The following is a 24,618-nucleotide window of genomic DNA, read 5'->3' as shown; positions in this document are numbered from 1 at the left end:
TACCGTGTCAAGCCCCCATTGGATCTTATCTGTTTTAAGCTCATCCCTCAGACTTCTGAACTCTGACCAATACAAATCCAAATTCTAGCCTTTATAGAAAGGACAATCCACATCCCAGGAATTGGCTCGATTCATCTCCTTTGGATCGCCTCCAATGCTCTTTCTTGTTTTCGGTAAGGGGACCAAAGGTGTGCCCAGTATTCCAAGTGTGTCCTCACCAGAACCACGTACAACCATTTGCCCTCCAAACTATTTGTTGGATCAGCCCGCTATTTTTTTGTGATTCATGCACTAGAAAACTTGGATCCCTCTTCACTCATTTGTCGTCTCTCTCCGCTTAGCCATAGGATTTGCTTACTGTAATGCATGAGCACATATTCATAAAACTTCATTTGCGAGGTTTTCACCCAATCACTCATTCTACTTGTTTCCCATTGCGCAATTATAATGTCCCGATCACAACATGCCTTTCTATCTATTGACAGAATGTTGGCAAACTTGGAAACTGCCTTTATTACATATATAAATTTGAGGGAAAGAATATATCCTTGATGTACTGCATTAGTTATAGCCCTCCTGCCTGAAAAGCACCCATTTATTCTGTCTTCTATGTAGCAGCCAGTTTTCGGTCGGTGAACAGTTCACTCTAAACCTTTCTCATGCTTCCAGGGCACAGGTTGGACACGGTGAAGCTCCCTCTACATTGTCCAGTCACGCACTCCTGGGGCACGGCTTATACACAGTAAAGCTCACTCTGCACTGTCACATCACTCTCCCAGGGCACAGGTTAGACGGTGAAGCTCCTTCTCACCAAGGCTTTCCAGCAAGGCTCACCCATCAGCCCTCGGGCTGTCTCCTCCCATCCCTCAGCCTTCGGGCTCCTCCTTTTTCCTTTCTTCTCCCCGCCCCCTCCCACCCCCCATCAGTCTGAGGAAGGGTTTTGGCCCGAAACGTTGCCTATTTCCTTTGCTCCATAGATGCTGCTGCACCCCCTGAGTTTCTCCAGCATTTTTGTGTACCTTCGAATTTCCAGCATCTGCAGTTCCATCTTAAACTCTTAATCACCCATTTTGTCACCTGCAGGGTCATGATCGAGGAGTAAACTGGGCAACTTTTCACCCCACCATGGCCCTGATCGTTTCAGGTGCGGATGACCGACAGGTGAAGATCTGGCGAATGAATGGTGAGTGTCCCCTGCTGCCTCGTGCCCAGTGCTGATCAACATTAATTCTCAACACAATGATCCCAGTGCCGGGATCATGTGTAACTCCCAGGTCACAAACCGATCACATCAGAACCGGTCCCTTTTTGACCAGATCTAGACTAACATGATACCCAGGCTCTAATAATGCCTACAGACCTCGCATCTCTAGGTCTAAGAACAATGCTATTTAGCTATCCCCTGTTACATCTCCAGGTTTTAAAGAGAGCTGCTATTTTGAAATCCCTATCTCCCCTTCCTGATGCCACCTGTGTCTCCCGGCCCACGCATGATTCTATGCTGAAGCCCCCTTTCTCTCCTGCACTCAGATGTCAAGGCCTGGGAGGTGGACACATGCCGTGGACATTACAACAATGTTTCTTGCGCTGCCTTCCATCCCCGTCAGGAGCTGATCCTGAGTAATTCCGAGGACAAGAGCATCCGTGTCTGGGACATGTCGAAGAGGTGAGCGGTGATGGGACAGGTAATCCAAGCACGGGTGGTTCTGCCTGCGATCTCTCTTTGCTGAGTCCTTGGGTGGAGGGCAAGGTGATTGCATCTTTGTGTGCTAAAGCACGATTGGACCAGTTTCTGCCAAATCCCACAGCGATCGTGTGCAATACATAGAAACATAGAAAATAGATGCAGAAGGAGGTCATTTGGCCCTTCCGGCCAACATTCATCGTGATCATGGCTGATCATCCACAATCAGTACCCTGTGCCTGCCTTCTCCCCATATCCCTTGATTCCGTTAGCCCCTAGAGCTCTATCCAACTCTCTTTTACATTCATCCAGTGAATTGGCCTCTGCTGCCCTCTGTGGCAGAGAATTCCACAAATTCACAACTCTATGGGTGAAAAAGTGTTTTCTCCATCTCAGTTTTAAATGGCCTCCCCTTTATTCTTAGATTGTGGCCCCTAGTTCTGGACTTCCCCAACATTGGGAACATTTTTCCTGCATCTAGCATGTCCAGTCGTTTCGTAATTTCTTATGTTTCTATAAGATCCCCTCTCATCCTTCTAAATTCCAGTGAATACAAGCCCAGTCTTTCCAATCTTTCGTCACATGACAGTCCCGCCATCCTAGATTAACCACGTGAACCTACGCTGCACTGCCTCAATAGCAAGGATGTCCTTCCTCAAATACCTAACTGATTGTGATTGGACGGATTGATATTAAAATAGGCCATAGACGGTAGACAATAATGCTGGAGAAACTCAGCGGGTGAGGCAGTATCTATGGAGCAAAGGAAATTGGCAATGTTTCGGGTTGAGACCCTTCTTCAGACTCTGCCTATTTCCTTCGCTCCATAGATACTACCTCACCCGCTGAGTTCTCCAGCATTTTTGTCTACCTTCGATTTTCCAGCATCTGCAGTTCCTTCTTAAAATAGGACATGATATCTTTGGATCGTAAATGAAGTGGCTGATTAAATAATGTATAATAAATAATGTCGTTTACCAAAATTTCTTGGAATGTGCGCGTTTCTCTAGCAATGGAATAGAACATGCGTTTTGAATGCTTTAGGAAGCTGTGAGAGGTTATAGAGTTTGTTAGATGAAGTGAGTAGAGCTGGCAGACAGAGGATAGTGCAGGAATAGTGCAAGTAACTATTGGAAGGTAGAATTAAGGGTCTGTCCCACTGCGGCGACCTAATCTGCGAGTTTAGAGTTTGTCCTCGACTCAAACTCGCAGCATGGTCGACACGTGGTCCTATGAGGTCACTGCAAACTCTCCTTCCTGTTCGAGGGAAGTTCCCGAATACTCGCGGCCAATACGGAGAGTGTAAAAGTAGGAAAAGGAAGTTGAGCAGACTACATCAATGGTGAGAGTGTTGTGACCCACTTATGACTGATGTGCTCTGTCTCCTCTTGTACCCTTCCCGATGCCCTTAATCCCCTCCATTCTCCACCACCCCCTATGTATATCTCTCCCCCCAACCTTCCCTGTCCTGAGCAGAACTGGGGTGCAGACATTCCGTCGGGACCACGATCGCTTCTGGGTCCTCGGTGCCCACCCTAACCTCAACCTATTTGCTGCAGGTAAGATGGGATTGGGATAGGGCGTCGGTCTTGTGTGGGGGGTGGGGGGGGGGTGGGGGGCAGAGAGGGTGTAGTGGGAGCTGGGAGAGTTGGGTGTCAATGGTTGGGTGATATACCCAAGGACAGGTGGGGGAGTTGATTTGACTGTATATAGGCTGTGTGAATGGCCCTGCATTATAAACACAACTGGAGTACACTCCCTGCCCTCTCCGCCTTTTTGTAAACAAAACTCTGGTCTCTAATACCATTCAGCCCCAAACTAGTCATAGAATCAGAATTGTTCAGGTGCCCATCTACACTAATACCGTTTGCCCATATTCGTCGCTTCCTATCCCAGTGCCTGTCCAAATGTCTTTTAATCATTGTAATTCCAATCTGCCGCCACCATCTCTTCTGCCAGTTCCTTTCAGATATTCACGACCTCCTAAAAACCTACCCCGGATCTCCTTGAAGTCCTGCCCCTTTCATCTTCAACCTGTGCCCTCTAGTTTCCAACTCTTTTTCCCTATGAAAGCCCCTGAGTATTTATCCTATCTATGGCTTCATCATTTAATAAACCTCAAGGACAACACCCAACCTCGTATGTCCAGTGAGAATAAACCCAGCCTATCCAATCTCTCATTATTACAACCCTCCATTCCAGACAACATCCTGATGATTCTGGGTTCAAAAGGGAACTGCAGATGCTGGAATATCGAAGGTACACAAAATTGCTGGAGGAACTCAGCGGGTGCAGCAGCATCTATGGAGCGAAGGAAATAGGCGACGTTTCGGGCCGAAACCCTTCTTCAGACTGAAGAAGGGTTTCGGCCCGAAACGTCGCCTATTTCCTTCGCTCCATAGATGCTGCTGCACCCGCTGAGTTCCTCCAGCAATTTTGTGTACCATCCTGATGATTCTATTCTGTCCTTGTTCTATTGGTACCATGTGCTTCCTGTATTGTGACAACCAGAACAGTAAATCGTACTCAAAGTGCGTGTGACCAATGTTTTGTACAGTTCAACATTACATCGCAACTGTTTCATTCAGTGCCTTGGCTTGTGATGGCAAGCATGTCGAAGGAATACTTCATGCCTTATCCACCTGGGTCACCATTTTCAGGGAAATATGACCCTATCCTGCAAAATCCCTCTTTATGCCAACACTCCAGAAGTCTGCCATTTACTTTAAATGCCCTGTTAGTAAGAGACATCCAAAATTGTATGACCAACTTCGTCGACTATCCTCCAACTCCAGCTCACTGAGTTGTCACCTCCGCTTTGATCCTACGCTCTTAAAATCCCTTAAAACATCTTTACCTCTTTTGCTCATGCCGTGATACATTGTTCCCTTTCTCGGGAAAATTTTCTACATATCTGGTGTAGTCTGTAGGAATATCTCTCCATTATGTTCTCTGAGGACGTTGGTGGTATCACATTCATACCAGTAACGTGTAGTTTTGGTAGCTTCATGCAGATTAGTTTCCTTTTCCACCCTAACCTTTTTCCCTGAACCTTTGCGTAGGTCACGACAGTGGGATGATTGTATTCAAACTTGAGCGAGAGAGGCCAGCTTATGCAGTGCATGGAAACGCCCTGTTTTACGTCAAAGACCGGTTCCTGCGTCAACTCGATTTCCACAGCTCCAAGGACGTCGCAGTAATGCAGCTGCGCAGGTAAAACTCCCTCTACACAATCCCGGGACACGGGCTAGGCACAGAGTGATGCTCCCTCTACATTGTCCTGCCGCACACTCCCAGGGCACAGGTTAGAAGCCAAATAATGCTCCCTTTACAGTCCTGTCACACACTACTTCAGCATAGGTTATATGCAGAGTGTATCTCCTTCCACAATGTACCATCACATACTTCCATTCCACACTTCCGTTCCACAGGTTAATTACAAGGCGAAGCTCACCTACACTGTTCTGTCACACACTCCCAGTGTGTGGACTAGCAATTTCGTGAGGAAATATCCTGCGATGCCAGCATATCTTGAGTAAATTTTATTTTCTCCTTTCCACAGTGGCTCCAAGTTCCCAGTCTTCAGTATGTCCTACAATCCAGCAGAAAACGCTGTCCTCTTGTGCACGGTAAGATCAGGAACAGGTTCACGGGTTGCTGTAGAGACCAGGGAAAGATACATTAATAAGAGAAAAATCAAACTCTGAGCACAATGGGAGCACTGTGAACGGTACTGGTTTCCATTTCCCTGGGTTACACCACAGCAGAGTAGGCTATATACACTGAAGAATGGCGTCCCACAGGCATCTATCTTGGCTCTGCTGCTTTTCAACGTGTACATCCATGACCTCCCAGAGACCATCGCTGGAAAATATGGGTATGCTGACGATCTAGCCATCCTGATGAGACTCAAAGAGTGGAAGACAATCGAAAGCTCGTTGAGTCAAGACTTGGGGACTTTGGCAGTATACCTACGACAGTGGCGTCTAAAGCTGAGCGAAGGCAAAACAGTGTCAACAGCATTTAATCTATACAACAAGGAAGCTAAGCGAGAGCTAGCTGTCTTCGTTAACAATAGGCGCTTGGACTTCCAACAAACACTTACTTACCTCGGTGTAAAGCTGGACAGGTCGCTTACATTTCGTCCACACCTGGCTGGTCTCCGCGAGAAGGTCATGGCGCGTAGCGGCCTCATCTGACGCCTGGCAGGAACAAGTTGGGGAGCCAGTCCACCAACTCTTTGCACCTCTGCCTTGGCTCTTGAGTATGCTCCAGCTGAGTACTGCGCATCCGTCTGGAGTAGAAGCAGACATACTAGCCTGGAAGACACGAGCCTGAACAGCACCTTACGAACCATCACTGGGTGCCTTCAACCTACTCCAGTCGAGCAGCTCCCTATACTTGCAGGCATTCCGCCTGCAAGGATCCGAAGGCAAGCCGCAACTCTGGCACTATCTCGTCGTGCCATGGACCCAGATCACCTCCTCCATCAGGCTATCAGCAGAGAGCAGAGGCCACCCCGACTGAAGTCCCATCACCCCTTTGCTCCACATGGAAAACAACTACTAGCATCCATCCTGCCAACTGAGACAAAAGCACTGGATAGCCACCAAGTGGTCACTGGAGTGGAAGGCAACCTCATCTCCATTACACAGCTACATCTCTTCACCAGATAAAAGCTGTCCGGGGTCTGACCTCCCCAGAAGTGAGCATGAGTGATGCTCATCAGACCTCGTACTGGAGTTGGGCGTTTTAATGCCAGCATGTGGACATGGGGGCTACGCCAGAGCCCAGCCTGTGAATGCGGAACAGAACATCAGACAGTCAACCATGTCATCAGTGAGTGCCCGCTCTACCAGCCACCAAATGGAGCTCGGGGCCTGGCAGACATTGCCGCAGAGACAACAGCCTGACTGCTCAACACCCGGCTTGAGATCTAACTATTTGTTTGGTTTATTTATGTTTCATTCGCAAGAAGAAGAAGACCACACTGGGAGTACTGCAGTTTCCATCTCTATATCCCTGGAGAGCCATGGACTCGTTAGCTTTCTTGTATGAACTTTTCTCACAATGAAAATTGGAGAGGGGCCCATATTGTGTTGGTGTTCTTCGGGGTCCACCTTTTTGGGTGATGGGTTATGGAGACTTCACGAGTTGCCTGATTCGGGCCAGAGGGGGGGGCCTGGTGTTGCAGGAGCTGGGTCCAAACACTAGTCACTTGTCATTGCCTGCGTTCACTATGGCTCACAGGCAAATCTGACCCACACTCTCTGTCTCCCACAGCGAGCCAGCAACTTGGAGAACAGCACGTACGATCTCTACAGCATTCCCAAGGACTCCGACTCGCAGAATCCCGATGGTAGGTTGCGGTGACCGTTTGTCTAATTCTTTCCACCTCCCACTTCCCTTTCCCCATGAGTCACCCTTGGCTGATAGTGTAAGGAGGGGAAAATTGGGAGGGGAGTAGTTTTGGGACACTGGGTGTGAGAGACAGGGACCCTCCCTGCATTTAAGTGGAATGAACATGTTAATTTTAAGAGCTACTGCTTGCGATAAGGCCTGGTGCTGAAGCATGGGATTAAACTTTTTGAAATCTTTCTGAATGGGCCAAATTCTGATTTATTTTCGACCTTGATTAAAACTGGGTGCAATTCTCCTACTTTCCCTCCCTACCCCTCACTTCCTTCCCTCACTTGATCCACACCCCACCTGCCTCCCCATTCTTTGGAAGTCACAGTGTGTTCTATCTCTCTGCAGCTCCTGAGGGAAAGCGCTCCTCTGGTCTGACAGCTGTCTGGGTGGCTCGAAATCGCTTTGCTGTCTTGGACCGGATGCATTCGGTAAGTATCGGTGCGGCGCTCTTACTTCTGACCGGGGGAGGGGGGGGGGGGTGGGCTGACGAGGTTCAAGAGAAGGACGAGTGCTGGTGCGTTCTTTGTTCCAATGTGGCGCCTGGGGATTGGAATTCATGAGGCAGACTCACCTTGGCACTTGAGACATGGCAGCTGAGTTTGGGTCCAACCACCCCGCCACTCTGTACAATGGTAGAGTTGCTGCCTCGTAGCGCTGGAGACCCTGGTTTGATCCAGGCTGCGGATTCTGTCTGCGGAGTTTGTATGTTCTCCCTGTGACCGTGTGGATTTTCTCCGAGTGTTCCGGTTTCCTCGCACATCGCAAAGACTTGCAGATTGATTGGCTTCTGTAAATTGCCCCCTGTGTACTACATAGAACTAGTAAACAGGCGATTAATGGCCGCGTGGACTCAGTGGGCCAGTGTGCATGTTTCCATGCTGCATCTCATACTGCTGTTTCTATGCTGTAACTAATTTAGAACTTATGGGGAGGGGCTATGGTTAATATTACGTTGCATTCGACTTTAGGGGACAAGACCCTGCATTAGGAGGTGGAGGTCATCAAGGGAAAAGAATGGTCTCTTCTTTCCCGAATATTTCAGCACAGGAACAGGCCCTTCGGTCCATGATGTCTGTGCCGATTATGCCAATTTAAACTACACATCTGCCTGGACATGGCCTGTACTCCACTCCTTGCCTGTTCATGTATCTGTCTAAATATCTCTTAAATGTTACTAATGTTTCTGGTTCCACCACTGCCTCCCCCCCATCCCATCGTGGCAGCATGTTGTAGGCATCCACCTCTCGAAATCTAGTCTCAAATCGTTAAATGCAGACAACATCCTGGTGAAACTCCCCTGCAGCCTCCAAAATCTCCGCATCCTCTCTGTATTATTGAGACCAGATCCACATACTATATTTACATCTGAAACACAATACTGAATACACAATATCAATTTCACTCCTGGGATAAATACAATTCTATTGTGTTGTATCATATCGTATGAAGGCACGCAAACCGTATGCCTTCTTTACCGTCCCGTCTGCATTCTTGAAAGCTCCAAATGAGACGAATCCAATATTATTTACCCATTTATGGTAAGGGTATGTTCCTGCGCTGTACTGTTCTATGTCCTGTAGCCTGTTGCAAAGTCAAAATATCCTCACTGCAGCATGCCCTGCTTTGTTTCTGCCATCAGCAAATGTTGATGCATTGCATTCTGCCCCCTGCCCCCTGCCCCAAGACATCAAATGAATAGTCAATAAGAGAAAACTAAGAATTGATCTTTTGGCTGATCCACTAGTTATGGCTTTTCAGTCTGAAAATTATCTGTTTATTCCAACTCTGCCTTGGAACAACAGGCTCAGCCTCAATCCCTCTTCATTAGACAAACTTACCATTCCAAGCATCAGTATATTGAGACATTGCTGGTCTCCCTCCACTTCGAGTATATTCTTCCTCAGGCAAAGGACTTGTACTAGTATTCCAGATTGTAGCTGTGTTTGGCCGCTTGAAAATCTCAGTAGTGAGAGTGTTTTTGGGAAGCTGGGATTGTTTAATTTGCTGAGTGTTTCTTGGGGATGGAGTGACAAGGGCAAAAATTGGAGAGGCCAGGTATTAGCTGCAATGATTTTAGCTTGTATCTGTGATTTAACCCCACGTTGTTCCCTCCCCTATTCCCATTCATCACCTCCACACAGATCCTAATTAAAAATCTGAAGAATGAGATCACTAAAAAAGTGCAGGTGCCAAACTGCGATGAAATCTTCTATGCAGGCACCGGGAACCTGCTGCTGAGAGACGCCGACTCCATCACCCTGTTCGATGTTCAGCAGAAGAGGTGAGGGCAGGTGACAAGGAAGAGGGTGATAGGAGGTTGGGGAGGAGGGATAGTGGAGGAACCCCAGAGATCCAGGTTCTGTCTGTGTGATGTTTGCATGACTGTGACCGCATGGGGTTCCCTGGGTGCCCTCTCTCCATGCCTCCGGGACGCGAGTTGATTTGCTGCCGTATAAGCTGCCCTGCTCTGCAAGTGAGAGACAGAAGATTCGTTAGGGATGGATGGAGTCAGATGTCCGGTGAGAGTAAAGTGAAGGAAAAGAATGGGGTTATGCATCTTTGAGCTAGTAGGGACCTAATTGGATATATAACTTCACAAAGTAAATGGGGAGGGGGAGAGGTAGGGAAGAGTCATGGATGGGAGGGGGGAGGAGAGGACTGGGAAAGGAGGTTGGGTGGAGGAGGGACTGTTATGTTGAACAGAGGAAGGGAGTGTCTGTGACGGGATGGACTGGCCTCTGACCCTTTGCCTCTCTGCAGGTCCCTGAGCTCGGTCAAGATCTGCAAAGTGAAGTATGTGGTGTGGTCTGGCGATATGACCCACGTGGCTCTACTGTCCAAACACGGTGAGTTTGCCTGGGGCGACGCTGCTGTAGGTGGGAGGGTGCCTGTTGTGTTGGTGGGAAGGATGGATGCCCAGCACCTCTGTGTTGATGTGAGGAGCTCACTGCAAGCTCCAGTGAGGCCCAGGTTGACTAGCCTATCCTTTGTGCTGGTACACAAAAAAGCTGGAGAAACTCAACGGGTGCAGCAGCATCTATGGAGCGAAGGAAATAGGCAACGTTTCGGGCCGAAACGTTGCCTATTTCCTTCGCTCCATAGATGCTGCTGCACCCGTTGAGTTTCTCCAGCTTTTTTGTGTACCTACGATTTACCAGCATCTGCAGTTCCTCCTTTGTGCTGGTTGTGGGAGTCCTGCGGAGATATGAATGGAGCCAACATTCTGTCTCTGATGTACACTCTTCTCTTGCCCCCTCTTCCTGAACCCAATCCTCCTTCCCCCACCCTGCAGCTATCATGATTTGCAACCGCAAGCTGGAATCTCTGTGCAGCATCCACGAGAACATTAGAGTGAAGAGTGGGGCCTGGGACGAGAGTGGAGTCTTCATCTACACAACAAGCAACCACATCAAATACGCACTGATCTCTGGGTGAGTTTCCCCGCTGCCCCTCTCCCACGGCATCGCCCCACAACCAGCTACTCTGGTTGCAGAGGTGCATGCGACACTTTCCTTTATTTATTAAGCAAAGCTCAGAACATGGGAGGGAGGGGATGCTCGACTAGTGTCCAACGCCAGTTAGAACCCAGTCTGACCCGGTGGACAGTTTCGGCCACATCCCAGGAGGGATGGTTTCACACGGAGAAGGTGTAGAGGGATTGACGAGGATGTTTTGTCAAGACTCTCGAGTATTGTCACTTTGAGAAATGTTTGGAGGGACTGGGGTTGTTTTCCTCAGAACAACCCCAGACAGAAGCGGTTGAGGGGATACAATCAAGGGGTGTATCATGATGAGGTATTTGGAAGAGTAAATTGGAAAGACAGTTTCCCTGAGCAATAGACAATAGGACCCTTCGAGCCAGCACCGCCATTCAATGTGATCATGGCTGATCATCCCCAATCAGTACCCTGTTCCTGCCTTCTCCCCATATCCCCTGACCCTGCTAGAGCCCTTTCTAGCTCTCTCTTGAAACCATCCAGAGAACCCGCCTCCACTGCCCTCTGAGGCAGAACATAGGGATAGAGATCGACCAGGAGGGGAGGGCAGGGATTCCTGCAGAGTGCTGGGAGGTCAGGCACACTGCCAGTCTGGAGAGAAAGAGGCAGTTATCCTCTTCATATTTAAATTGCAAGAGATTGGGTTTCGACAGGATCTTCAGGGCTGTGGACCTAGCGTGGGAGGGTGGGGGGCTTCCTGGACCACCATGCATGGGGTAGGCTGAGAGGCCTCTACAGGTTACAGTGCATTTGATCTTGACCTGTTCCTGTCGGAAGCCTTCCCAGCTGAGCCTGGGCTGATGTGTAACTCCAGGAACCTTCCTTATTCTATAGAGACCACGGGATCATCAGGACACTGGACCTGCCGATCTACGTCACCAGGGTGAAGGGCAACAGCGTCTACTGCCTGGACAGGGATTGCCGCCCACGGGTTCTCACCATCGACCCCACCGAGTTCAAGTTCAAGCTGGCTCTGGTCAACCGCAAGTATGATGAGGTAGGTCTGTAGCAATGAAGGGGTTACCGGAGTAAGTATCACACAGGGCTCCAGGCACAATGATTGAGTAGTGTGCAGCTCTCCTCTGCGTTCCCCCCCCCCCAACCCCTTGCCCTCTGCGCCACTCCACGCCCTTCTCCACCCCTCACCCCTATCCCAGATCCACCCGATTCTACACTTGCCAAGGCCCTTCTGGTCCTAAACTCAATCTGCTCCCCTCCCCCAGGTTTCCCCTTGTGCAGGGCCTCTTACTCCTCTCTTTTGCCCCCGCAGGTCCTACACATGGTGCGGAATGCCAAGCTGGTGGGACAGTCCATCATCGCCTACCTGCAGAAGAAGGGATACCCGGAGGTGGCGCTGCACTTCGTCAAGGACGAGAAAACCCGATTCAGCCTAGCTCTGGAGTGCGGGAATCTCGAGGTGAGACAAACCTCCCGCTGCTCTCCCTCCTCCACCTCTCTGGTTCTTCCTCTGCCTCCGTCTTCTCTCCTTTCTCCATCTGCTTCTTCCCCTTCCACCTTCCATTCTCTCCCCCCTCATTTTTTTTCTGCACCACACCCACTCCTCTCCCCTTGTCCCCTGGTGTCTAATGCCCTCCCCTTACCCCCATCTGCTACTCTTCTTCCTCACCCCTGCTCCATCTTCCATGAATACCTGACCTCGTTCTTGCCTTTTCCCCCCTTGTCTCCCTGATTTATTTTTTTCCTCCTTCCCTGCTCATCCCCCTATCTCATGAACCCCATCACCTACTTGATCTCCTGGTCCTGTTTCCTCATCATCCCTCACTTATCTGATACCAGCCCCTTGCCTCTGTGGACAGATTGCCCTGGATGCAGCAAAGGCGCTGGATGAGAAGGGGTGCTGGGAGAAGCTGGGTGAGCTGGCCCTGCTGCAGGGGAACCACCAGATCGTGGAGATGTGCTACCAGCGCACCAAGAACTTTGACAAGCTTTCCTTCCTCTATCTCATCACCGGCAACCTGGAGAAGCTGCGCAAGATGATGAAAATCGGTGAGGCCATGGGCCTGGGTGGGATTGGGAGGGCAGGTGCCGAGCGCGGTCGCTTACCTATGGGAAATGACATGCTCACTTCACCTGCGGCAACCTGGTGAACTGGGAACCCGCTGGTCAAGTGATTAACCTGATGCAGCCCTCTGATGGCGTTTGGCAGATGAGTGAGGGTGGAAATGAGGGCTGGGTTTTATGAAGCTCTTGGCCTGATCTGTGTCTGCTTCTTGTTCTTGTGTAGCTGAGATCCGCAAGGATATGAGTGGGCATTACCAGAATGCTCTGTACCTGGGCGACGTGGGAGAACGGGTTCGCATCTTGAAGAACTGTGGACAGAGTAAGAGGAAATGCTCAATCGCTGACTCTCGGACAAACCTATTTTTCTCCCCCACCCCCCCCCCACTAGCGGGGAAAATTGCCTGTCGCCCCATACTCCTCGTTCTCCGCGTACTCCTGGACCACCACCTGCTTCCCAAAACATCTTTGAATCCTCGCCCGCTGGTTGTGTTCCCCCTGCCCACCAGTCACGAACCCCCCCCCTCTCACCCCCCCCAATTCCACACCTGTTTTACTCTCCTCCGATTTTGTCTCCATCTCTGTCTCTGGCGTATGGTGCTCAAAATCAGTTGCTAACAGACATGTTTTGTGTTCCATCCATCCATTCCCACAGAATCACTGGCCTACCTGACTGCGGCAACACATGGATTGGACGAGGAGGCTGAGGCCCTCAGGGCGACCTTTGATCCAGAAAAGGAAACTGTAAGTATGACCAGCTGCCACTCCCCATGTCTCGCTCCCTGACACTTGACCTCGCCACATCCCTGTTTTCTCTGTCTTCCCTCTCAGGTGCCAGAGATTGACCCCGAGGCCCAGTTGCTGCAGCCCCCACCACCCGTCATGCCTCTGGATACCAACTGGCCACTGCTCACCGTCTCCAAGGGCTACTTCGAGGGGAACATGGCCGGACGAGGTAGTTGTGGGTTTAGATGGAGGATGGGGTTGGAGGACTACAGTTGGGTGGGGGAGAGGGGTGGCGGTGGGCATACAGGGTGTTAGGAGGAATCGAACCAGGTGGGTGGGCCTGCCAGATTGACATTGTCGTCTGTGAATGTGAGGGTCCTTTGGTGATGTATTGCACGCTCTGGCTCTGGAATAAGGGCTGCGATTAGGCCGGGGTGGTGGTGATGGTAAAGTTGCCTCATGTGACGGCTGATATTCACCCCCACCTACCTTTCCCTTTTACTCCCCCCACAGGCAAGGGAGGCCAGCTCGCCGTTGACCAGCAGGCTATGGAGAGTGCTGGCACAGGCGGATGGGAGGAGGACACTGAGCTGTTGCTGGATGAGGGTGAGTGTCTACTGAAGCACGGGCTCAAAGGAGTGCTCCTGGGTGTTTTTGGGTTGGGGGTGGGGGGGTAAACTCAGCACTGCACTAGGTGTGTGTTGCACTGGAGAGGGTGCAGAGTAGATTCAGTGGCATCGACTTTCAGTCATGAGGAGCGGCTGGGTCTGATTTCATTGGAGTGGAGGTGGTTAAGAGGGCACACGATTGAGATACAAACTTCTGAGGGCGAGAGATTTGGTGGACAGGAAAAAGCAGTAAACTGCACACCGACAGCACCCGAGGTCTAGATTGAACCAGGATGTCTGGCGCTGAGAGGCAGCAGCTCTACCAGCTGTGCCACTGTGTCACCCAGTTCTGGAGAAAAGGTGCTCAGTACATCTGCTGAGATGTCTGGTCCCAGGGTTGTTGAAGTATAAGGGGCTCTTTGCATTTTCTGATAGACCATGGAGTTCATAAGTAATAGAAGCAGAATTAAACCATTCGACCAATCAAGTCTACACTGCCATTCAATCATGGCTGATCTATCTCTCCCTCCTAACCCCATTCTTCTGCCTTCTCCCCATAACCCCTGACACCGGAGTAATCGGCAAACCGAATTGCGTGGAGACTGATTTCTGGGATTGAGGGGATCTCCGTGGATCAATGACTGTGGCTTAGCAGTTCAGTTTCATTACAGTTCCACTGATCCAGGTTCAGTCCTGACCTCAGATGCCTTGAGTGTAAAGTTTGTACATGTTCCTGTGACCAGTTCCAAGCTACGATGTACAGAGCTTAACTGACTGCTCTAAAGTGGCCCTGTCGGAAAGTGGCAGCGTAATCAGGGGAGAGATAATGGGAATGAGTGAGATAGCAGGTTACAGGAAAATGTGAGAGAATGTAATTGGTGGGATTGCTACGAGCTGGCATAGGCTGGATGGTCTGAAGTCTGAAGAAGTGTCCCAATCCAACATGTCGCCTATCCATTTTCTCCAGATATGCTGCCTAACCCACTGAGGTACTCCAGTATTTTGTGTTTATCTTTGGTATAAACCAGCATCTGCAGTTCCTTTCTGTTACATTTGGGCTGAATGGTTTCCTGTGTGATGAGAAAATATATCCTCTTGTACTTCTGGCTGGAAGGTTATGGATGCTTCAACCTCAAGCACCCACAAGGGGGCGCCTGTTCTCGTCGTTGTCCAGGAGTGTAGAGCTGTGATCTGAGCCATGGGCTATGCGGTCCCTTAGCCGTACATCGGTAGTGGGGAAGATGCTGGAGTCGATTGATAAAGATGTCATAGCAGCGCATTTGGAAAGCAGTGACAGGATCGGTCAAATACAGCATGGATATATAAAGGGGAAATCATGCTTGGCTAATCTTCTGGAATCTTTTGAGGATGTAACAAGTAGAATGGATAAGGGAGAGCCAGTGGATGTGGTATATCTGGACTTTCAAAAAGCCTTCGACAAGGTTCCACACAAGAGATTAGTGTGCAAAATGGTATTGGGGGTAGAGTATTGACATTGATAGGGAACTGGTTGGCAGACAGGAAACAAAGAGGAATTAATGGGTCCTTTTCAGAAAGGCAGGCAGTGACTTGTGGGGTGCCGCAAGGCTCGATGCTAGGACCCCAGTTATTTACAATGTATATTAACGGTTTAAATGGGGGAATTAAATGTGACATCTCCATGTTTGCGGGTGACACGAAGCTGGGTGGCAGTTTGAGCTGCGATGAGGCTGCAGGGTGACTTGGATAGGTTGGGTGAGTGGGCAGATGCATGGTAGATGCAGTGTAATGTGGATAAAGTGAGGTTACCACCTTGGTGGCAAGAACAGGAAGGCAGATTATTATCTGAATGGTGTCAGATTCGGAAAAGCGGAGGTGCAACGAGACCTGGGTGTGCTTGAACATCAGTCACTGAAAGTAAGCATGCAGGTACAGCAGGCAGTGAAGAAAGCTCATAGCATGTTGGCCTTCATTGCGAGAGGATTTGAGTTTAGGAGCAGAGAGGTCCACTGCAGTTGTACAGGGCCCTGGTGAGACCGCACATGGAGTATTGTGTGCAATTTTGGTCTCCTAGGGACATTATTGCTATTGAGGGAGTGCAGCGTAGGTTCACCAGGTTAATCCCTGGGATGCCAGAACTGACATATAACGAAAGAATGAGCTTGTATTCACTGGAATTTAGAAGGATGAGAGGCGATCTTATAGAAACATATAAAACATATAAGATTGGACAGGGTAGATGCAGGAAAAATTTTCCTGATGTTGGGGGAGTCCAGGACCAGGGGTCACAGTTTAAGATATAGGGGTAGGCCATTTAAGACTGTGCAAGTGACGAATAAAACTTGACTTGACTTGACTCGACTCAGACTGAGGACTGGTTGAGCAATCATGCATTGATTATGTGCCCAGCTCAGTGCCAGGTAGTCCAGCTGTGTTTAATACATTGACTTGCTGTGCCAGTTCAGGAATGTTTGACATGTGCAGGGATGGGGTGGCCGATTTCACTGACAATAGCGGCCGTGCACCAAATTGGCTTTTCTAACAGCAGACTGTAGCTGCACTCATTGTTGGGAACACAGATTTATTCAACCCCCTGGTTATTCGCTGTAGTTCGCCAGCTTCCCCAGTTGATTTGAACTCAAGCTTGCAGAGTATTAGATCAGCCTGATTAATAGACAACTACGTAACCTTTGTCACCATCTACATAATCATTGCATTCAAAAGTTGCTCCGTGAGATACCATTCTGTCAATATTGGAGATATTTAAATGTGTAATCCACAGGGATCGAGGCTTGACTAATCAGATTTCTCTCTTTCTCTCTCCCTCCCCCTCCCCCTCCCCCTCCCCCTCCCTCTCCCTCTCCCCTTTTCTTCTCTCTCTTCCTCTCTCCTTTTCTTCTCTCTCTCTCTCTCTCTCTCCTTTTCTTCTCTCTCTCTCTCTCTCCTTTTCTTCTCTCTCCCCTTGGTCTGCCTCTGCCTCCCACACCCATGTGTCTCTCGACTCCCCTCTGCCTCTCACTCCCTTGCCCCCTCTGCTCCCCTCTCTACTTTGCCCTGATTGACAGATGGCTTTGTGGATGCTGCTGATGGATTTGGAGAGGAAGCGACCAGGTCCACTGAGGAAGGAGGCGGCTGGGACGTGGAGGAGGATTTGGACCTGCCTCCTGAACTGGTAAGTGTCCTGTTTCTCTGGTCATTAAAAGTATGTAACCCTTCTGCAGCCTCCGCTCTTGTTGCTGGGCGTATGCTCGTACACAGCCCTCAGAAAGTCACATGCACTGTAGATTTGACCTTGAAAGTTGAGGCATGAAAAGATCAAATTAGCAGCCTCACTGACCCTATGCTGTTGTGTCTCTTGTTGACAGGAACTCGCTGGGAGTGCAGGAGGATCCTCAGATGGATTCTTTGTCTCACCCTCCCGAGGTAGCAATCCCGCACAGGTAAGTAACATTGACATTGGATATCTCCGACATGGGGTGGGCCACACATCGACTGTGGGCATAAAATGGCTGCCAGACTTGGTGACATCATGGTCCGGGCAGAAATTGGCCAACAGTTCAACTGACATAAAACCCCAGCATGCAAAATGTACATGATTCCAGTGGTAATTGAAGCTCTGCATTGCATGTTGGCCACCAGGACTATGGCCACATAATCCAGTCCATAAAATGACTGGCAGCATTACTGGCATTCTAACGTTTACACAAAATGGCCAACAGTGACAATTCCATGCACAGAATAGATGTCAGTCTTGCTGCTGTTTCAACACGCATGAATGCTGTGATATCCAGAGATGCTTCACGGGCATAAATTTGCTCCCTGTCTTTGTAACAAGATGGTCAAGAGTCTGACAGGAGCACAGATTCTGATTTGCCACTGGGATGTGGATGGGGGTGGGGGAGTGGGGTATTTGGCAGAATCACTTCTGCTCCCATGGTTTTGTGAATGTTTCTGCATTAGTTGCCTTTGAAATATCATGAGGGCACCCTATGTACCACATTTAAGGGTGAAGGGTGAGGAAATAAAGTCTGTGGATCATAAGGCTTCTACCGAGTGACTCTGATGCAAAGATTCATATAGTGGCTGGTGTACATATAGTTGCTAAATTTGTATAAGATAATTACAAGCAGTTGAATAAGGGGTGGGAATTAATAAGCTTTTGCTTCTTCCTGCTCCTTTTAGGACACATACGATTTCATTTATTTATAGATATTGTTTATGACACTTTATAAATATTGTTGTTTTGTTTTTTGTATGCTGTTTCACACTTGCTTTTTATTCTTTTATTCTGTTCGAAATAAATAATTTAAATTTTTTTTTAAAAATCCACTTCCACCTTCCCTCCTTTTTGCCCTTCCTAAACAATCCTTTTGTTTATCCCACTTACGCCCCCCCCACCTCCACGCTCATTTCATCATACCCCCTCCCTTCTCTCTTTCCCACTCCTAACTCCTTGTGCTCTCTCCCTCCTTTCCCCTCTTCCCCATCCCTCCTCCTCTCTTCAACTTCCTCCTGCAGGTTTGGTGCAATAACTCTCAGCTGCCAGTTGATCACCTTGTGGCGGGATCCTTCGAGACTGCGGCTCGAGTAAGTCCTCACTATCTTGCAGGGACGTGTGTCCTGGCTTTGGGGTGGCTGGTGCACATTATATGGTGTGGACTAATCATCTCTTTCCTATCTCTGCCCTTCAGTTGCTTCATGACCAAGTAGGGGTCACAAGCTTTGGCCCGTTTAAGAACCTCTTCCTGCAGTCGTTTGCCCGTGGCCGCTCCGTATTCCAGGCCCTGCCGTGTCTGCCTGCCATGTACGGGTACCCGCAGCGCAACTGGTAAGTGTATGAAGGGTGTGTTGCGGTGTGTGGGGAAAGTACAGCTTCTAGCGCAAGGGAATCTAGTTCCCTTCTATTCCTAAACGTCTTAATAACACCTTCTTCCCTTCAACTCCTCTGCTCCAAGACCTTTCATGTAACATATTCGGCCAGCTCTGCTGTTATTCATGATACACAAAATGGCCGTCCGGCTTGTTAATCAGTGACAAAATGACCACTTGGCTCACTAATGCAATCAGCTGACAAAATAGTCGACAGTAAGATGTGGCTCCAGCATTTGCTGATACATTAAACAGTCCAATACATGGGAACTAGATCTGGTGGTAAACAACGCTGGCTTAGAGCCAGCTGTTGGCACCCCACGCTGGGTATAAAATGGTTCCCAGCTCTGGTGATGTTTCCTTGCTCTCTCCCTCTGGCACTCCACTGGAATGAGCAGAAATGACTTCCAAACCTGACGTCTCGGCCCTTAGCCCGTGCAGAATAGTGGCACTTGGAGTTGGCATCTCCACTCAGCCTGCATGACTCTTGTGACACTCGAGGTTACTTTATGGCCTGCAGAGAAGTGCATTTTAACCTGCATGCTGCTATCATTGTCACTTAGTGTTGAACAGCAGAGAAACAGGCCCTTCGGCCCATGTCCATGCTGCCCATTAAGCATCGATTTGTTCTATCTAACCCCACCTACCAGCGTTTGATCCATAGCCTTCTAGCCATGGTGATTCAAGCTATTGGCGAGATAATTAAATGTTGTGAAAGTCCCTGTCTTCAACACAATCTCGGGTAGTGTTCCAGATTCCAACCACCCTCTGGATGAAAAAGTTATTTCACAGATTCCCTTAATCTCTTGCCCCATGTGCTCTCTGGTTGTAGATACCTCTGTTGCAAGGAAAAAGTTATCTTGTTTATAACCCTTTTTGTATACCACAATCAAGTGTTCCTTTGGCTTCCCGACTCCATAAACCCATTCTCTACTCATAATTGAGATGTTTTGTGCCCCGGCTAATAAAGGCATGTATCAGGAAAACATTCTTTGAGGGATAATCTAACTGTGTTGCCATCTTCAGGAATCCTTGGACGTAGAGCTAGGTGCCTCGGCCCTTCAATATTCCCTCGGTGTTTATCATTAATTGTGTTAGACCTATCCTGAAAAATCTTCCCAAATTGCAGCACCGTGCACTTACCAGGTTTAAATTTCACCCGTAATGGCTCTGCCTTCTTAACAACTGATCAGTATCTTTCAGCAGTCTATGACTCTTAACTATCAACGATGTATCCATTTTGTGTGGGGACACATGGTAGATTGCAGATGCTAGAAGCTGAAGCAAAAAATGCACCTTCTGGAGGAACACAGTGTGTTGGGCATCATAAGTTGGCGAGAAGTATTGTTGATATTTTGACCCTGTGAGTTCCTCCATCAGGATGTTTTTTATATCAATTTTGTTATCTGTCAATTTCCTATATTCATATTCAAGTCATTCACCTACATCACAAACAGTCAGGGTCCCAATGCCATAATCACAGAGTGAGCTCTCCACCTCACCCTTGCCCCCTGACTGTGGATATCCAGTTTTGGATTCGGTCTGCGAGCTGAGCCGGGCGTAAGACTAAGCTGTGTGCTTGGGCCTTGCAGGAAGGATGCGGGCCTGAAGAGCGGGCTTCCGGCTGTGGGACTGAAGCTGGCCGACCTGATCCAGCGGCTGCAGCTCTGCTACCAGCTGACCACCTCCGGCAAGTTCGAGGAGGCGGTCGAGAGGTTTCGCGCCATCCTGCTCAGTGTGCCCTTGTTGGAGGTGGAGAGCAAGCAGGAAATCGCTGAGGTGAGGTGTGGGCAGGTGCGAGAGAGAGAGAGCGAGAGAGAGAAGGCAGGTGGTGGGGGGGGGGGGGGGTTGCAGAAGTACAAGAGAGGAAGAGGTTGCCGCGGAGGTGCAAGGGAGGAGGGGGACGCGGCAGGGGGGAGGGGGCGCGCTACAGAGGTTTCGGGGAGGTGTAGAGATGCGAAGGAGCGAAGAGGTGATGCAGAGGTGCGAGGGCAGATGAAAACAGAGTGGTTGTCTGGTGCTGGCAGGACTGTGGTTCCATGGGATGTCTGGTGATTGTCCACTAGCTGTGCCCTTTCTGCCCGCTCAGGCCCAGCAGCTGATCACCATTTGTCGGGAGTACATTGTGGGCCTCAGCATGGAGAGTGAACGCAAGAGGCTTGCCAAGGACACACTGGAGCAACAGAAAAGGATCTGTGAGGTGGGCCTAGGATCTGCAATAGCCCCATCAGCCCTCCGCCCACCGGTCTCCTCACATCCTTTCTCCGCTTCGCCCATCTCCCTCCCGCCATGACTCCTCTCCCCCACTCTCCCTTTCTCAATCTGACTGTTTTCTCTCTCGTTTTCCAAGATGGCTGCCTACTTCACCCACTGCAACCTCCAGCCTGTACACATGATCCTGGTGCTCAGGACCGCTGTCAATCTTTTCTTCAAGCTGAAAAACTTCAAGACCGCGGCCTCATTTGCTGGCAGACTCCTGGAACTCGGTCCCAAGCCTGAAGTGGGGCAGCAGGTAACGTCTCGGGTTGTTGGGCGGGGCCTCGTCTTTAGGCTCCTGCTGAGGTGAAGGTTGATTAACCTTGGGCTGGGAATACTCTCTGAATGGGAATGAACGGCGATTTGTAGCAAGAGAGCGAGTAAAAGCCAACAGGCTAGGTTGATGTGGAGAGAATGTTTCCACTAGTGGGAGAGTCTAGGACCAGAGGCTAGAGCCTCAGAATAAATGGACGTACCTTTAGAAAGATGAGGAGGAATTTATTTAGTCAGAGGGTGGTGAATCTGAGGAAATCATTGCAACAGATGGCTGTGGAGGCCAAGTCAATGGATATTTTTAAGGTGGAGATTTGCAGATTCTAGATTCGCAGAGGGGCAGAGAATTACAAGAACTGGGACAAGGGTTAGGTGGGGGTGAGGGGTTTCGCTCTCTCCCCCCCCCCCCCCCCTCAGAATGTGGGGATCTGAGGCTCGCTGCCTGACGGGTAAAAGAGGCACACTGTGGAAGGTGCTGGTTGGAGGAGGGTGGGGTGTCTGTTCTAGGACCAGCATGGGTGGAAAGACCTGTGAAATATGGTTGTACGCAGACCAGCTGCTGGAGGAGGTGATGCGGTGAAACACGGGAGAATTGCAAGTTTTGGAGGGGAGGGGTGTCGGCAGAATGAGCGTGTTGTGGATGGGTTACTGGAGCAGTGCCTTCGAGCAGGAGGTTTAGGGAGTGAAGGAGGATATCACTGATAGTGCTGGGGCAGGCAGATAAATTGGTTAAATAGCAGTTTGATCCTAGGCTTTCTGAGCAGCAGTGTGGAGTACAAGGGCAACATGTTTCTGGAAGCACTGATGACTTCCCATGGGGGTAATGTGTCCAGTCCTGGGAACCTGCAGTGGCAGATGGTTGGAGCAAGTGACGAAGGCTAGAGTTGAAATGGAGACAAAGGCTGGTAGACGGGAGTGAAATGTAAAGCCAGAGAGAGGGATGTTGGTATACAGGTAGGAGATGAGGGGAAAGGCGAGGGGATAAAAGGGAATTGGAGGACTCTGAGATGGGCGATGTGTGCAAAGGGGAGGAAATAAGCTGTGACTGGGGGGGGGGGGGCTGTGGTGGGAGAGGAGCGCACAGGGAAGAGTGAGGGGTTGGCAGGCAGGGAGAGGTGTTACTATAAACTTGAATGTGCCTGTGGTCCAATATGTCACCTTGAAGGGACATGTCCCAAGTGGGATGCCGTTGGGCCAGGGGCCTTGCTTTAGGAAACCCGGGCCCCTCCCACTTCTAAGAGTGCCCACATCAGTCCTGGGCATCAGCAATAAACCTGACTTCTCTCTCTCTCTCTCTGCAGACGCGGAAGATCCTGGCTGCTTGCGAGAAGACTCCTACCGATGCCCATCAGCTCAACTACGACATGCACAACCCCTTCGATGTCTGTGCAGCCACGTACAGACCCATCTACAGGTGGGTGGGGTGCAGGGGAAGGGTGGGGCAGTTGTGACTGGTGGGGCCAGTGTGGATTCAGCTGGTGGCATTGTAAGGGATGGCACTGCTTAGCCAAGCAAACCTCCTGTTACTCTCTCCCCGCGCTTTCCTTTATGGTTTTCATGGCTCTGCCCTGCTTCCACTCCTATTTTCACCTCTAGCTCACAATTAAATGCTTCTTCCATGACAGAGTTTTAGAAGCGTGGATTTGCCAAATTCACACCACATTTCGAAAGCTGGAAATCAGTAACGTTCCGAATTAATCCGTGATTTCTTTTACCAGGGGGAAGCCGGTTGAAAAATGTCCGCTGAGTGGAGCTTGCTACAGCCCCGAGTTCAAGGGTCAGATTTGCAGAGTGACCACGGTACGTAACAGCCCAGGTACTGAACAGAGCAGCATGACACAACAGTGTTTAATATCCCCGGGGAGAGAGGGACCAAGAGACGCCATTTACTGTACAGATATCCCCCCCCAAAGAGACAGAGGGTTGACTGCGAGACTCCAACCAGTGTACAGGTATCCCAATTTTACTCTTCCTTAAACCTGCTCTGGTTTGTTTTCTAGGTGACTGAGATTGGCAAGGATGTGATTGGTCTTCGTATCAGCTCCCTGCAGTTCCGCTGATGTTTCGATCATTTCTCCTGCAGCCGAGCATGCGTAATTGCTTGTTGCCTGAAACATGTTCGCGATTTCCCATGTTGCTATCTTTGTTCATGAAATTAATGTATAGTATATGATACCTGTAGTTGCATTCCATGTCACCTTCTGATCCACTTCCGAGTTTCTTCCTTTCCCTTTACTTCTTTCCCACCAGACAACTTTGCTTCCTGGGTTTCTGACCAACCGAAAACCAATCTTGCTCCCAGTTTTCTAACCAGCTTCACTTCTCACTGTTCTTCAGCTGTCCATGTTTTAAATCCTCTCCGCTCCCTGTGTTGGATGCACTGCCCATCGTTCTCATTTATATTCTGCTCCGAGCTTCCCATTTGCTTATAATTAGATCTGAGTTTTCAAAACTAGCCCACGAAAGTCCCTAACTGTACACAATTTAGACCCAACTAGCCCCTGTAATCACACTGTTAGCCTGTTTCGGGCTTCTTGTCAAAATAAACAATTTTGAAACAGTCTGAAGAAACTTTTCCTATCCATTCCTTCCACTTTTGCAGATGTTTTGCCTGTTGAATTACTCCAGCACTTGTCCTCCTATTTCATCTGTCTATAGGTATTCCAGCTCTGGTTTTTTGGCTTTCCACGCCGCTCTTCCGCAGCTCCAGTTCTGTATTTTCCTCACCCCCAACCAACTGATTTTGGTTACCTGGAATTCCAGCTGACAGCACTTCCCATCCTGTAGCATCCCAGTCCAGCTTCCCACTCCCAGTGCACACTTCTCCACTCCACTGGAGCCATTCCAAACCCCACCTTCTGGCTCCGAAATTGTGAACTCCAATTCCCTTTCCAAATCCACATTCATGGTTTTGGTTTCCCAGTGGGCTCCTGCTCCTGGCTTGGATTTCAAGCGGGCCCTTGTCCCTGCTGCATCACGGCCCTTCGGCCCATTATAGCTCTAATCCTAGCCCCGGTCCTTCTCCCGGTGACTCTCCCCCTCCTACAGCTTTTGCGTCCTGTGTCAAAATAAAATTTTATTGCTGCAGCTGATACTCTGATTCATTCTGGGGTGATCAGGAGGGGGTGTTGGTGTCCTGCCTGTTCTCGGTCTCGGGCAGTGGGTGTGACACAGAACGGGATCGACCGCCGGCATTGAATTGAATGGTGGACCTTTCACCTTGGATCCATTTTAAATCTTTCCACTCTCCCCTCAAATTTATGTCTTCTAGTTTTTAAACGACCTACCTTGTGGA

General features: G+C 49.6%; 1 protein-coding gene across 5 annotated transcripts in view; it reads left to right on the top strand.

Moving 5' to 3' along the window:
- copa (COPI coat complex subunit alpha) overlaps nt 1–24,410 on the top strand; it is a 35,043-nt gene extending 10,633 nt beyond the window's left edge. For all 5 annotated transcript variants that reach the window (XM_033042638.1, XM_033042643.1, XM_033042640.1 and 2 more), the window contains exons 9-35: nt 1,084–1,183; nt 1,531–1,666; nt 3,161–3,243; nt 4,747–4,897; nt 5,247–5,313; nt 6,968–7,043; nt 7,442–7,524; nt 9,238–9,377; nt 9,857–9,942; nt 10,389–10,527; nt 11,428–11,590; nt 11,864–12,010; nt 12,411–12,600; nt 12,839–12,934; nt 13,268–13,356; nt 13,444–13,567; nt 13,852–13,944; nt 16,991–17,097; nt 17,291–17,365; nt 18,444–18,512; nt 18,617–18,753; nt 20,387–20,573; nt 20,884–20,994; nt 21,145–21,306; nt 22,625–22,737; nt 23,042–23,123; nt 23,324–24,410. In XM_033042638.1, the coding sequence (XP_032898529.1) occupies nt 1,084–1,183; nt 1,531–1,666; nt 3,161–3,243; nt 4,747–4,897; nt 5,247–5,313; nt 6,968–7,043; nt 7,442–7,524; nt 9,238–9,377; nt 9,857–9,942; nt 10,389–10,527; nt 11,428–11,590; nt 11,864–12,010; nt 12,411–12,600; nt 12,839–12,934; nt 13,268–13,356; nt 13,444–13,567; nt 13,852–13,944; nt 16,991–17,097; nt 17,291–17,365; nt 18,444–18,512; nt 18,617–18,753; nt 20,387–20,573; nt 20,884–20,994; nt 21,145–21,306; nt 22,625–22,737; nt 23,042–23,123; nt 23,324–23,383 (3,066 nt within the window). In that variant the 3' untranslated portion in view covers nt 23,384–24,410. The remainder of the gene's footprint in view (nt 1–1,083; nt 1,184–1,530; nt 1,667–3,160; nt 3,244–4,746; nt 4,898–5,246; nt 5,314–6,967; nt 7,044–7,441; nt 7,525–9,237; nt 9,378–9,856; nt 9,943–10,388; nt 10,528–11,427; nt 11,591–11,863; nt 12,011–12,410; nt 12,601–12,838; nt 12,935–13,267; nt 13,357–13,443; nt 13,568–13,851; nt 13,945–16,990; nt 17,098–17,290; nt 17,366–18,443; nt 18,513–18,616; nt 18,754–20,386; nt 20,574–20,883; nt 20,995–21,144; nt 21,307–22,624; nt 22,738–23,041; nt 23,124–23,323) is intronic.
- The last annotated feature ends 208 nt before the right edge of the window (nt 24,411–24,618 follow it).

The sequence above is a fragment of the Amblyraja radiata genome, chromosome 24, assembly GCF_010909765.2.
Source record: "Amblyraja radiata isolate CabotCenter1 chromosome 24, sAmbRad1.1.pri, whole genome shotgun sequence".
NCBI classification, from domain to species: Eukaryota; Metazoa; Chordata; class Chondrichthyes; order Rajiformes; family Rajidae; genus Amblyraja; species Amblyraja radiata.
The sequence above is the reverse complement of the archived record's forward strand: the minus strand, read 5'-3'. Positions and strand labels throughout refer to the sequence as shown.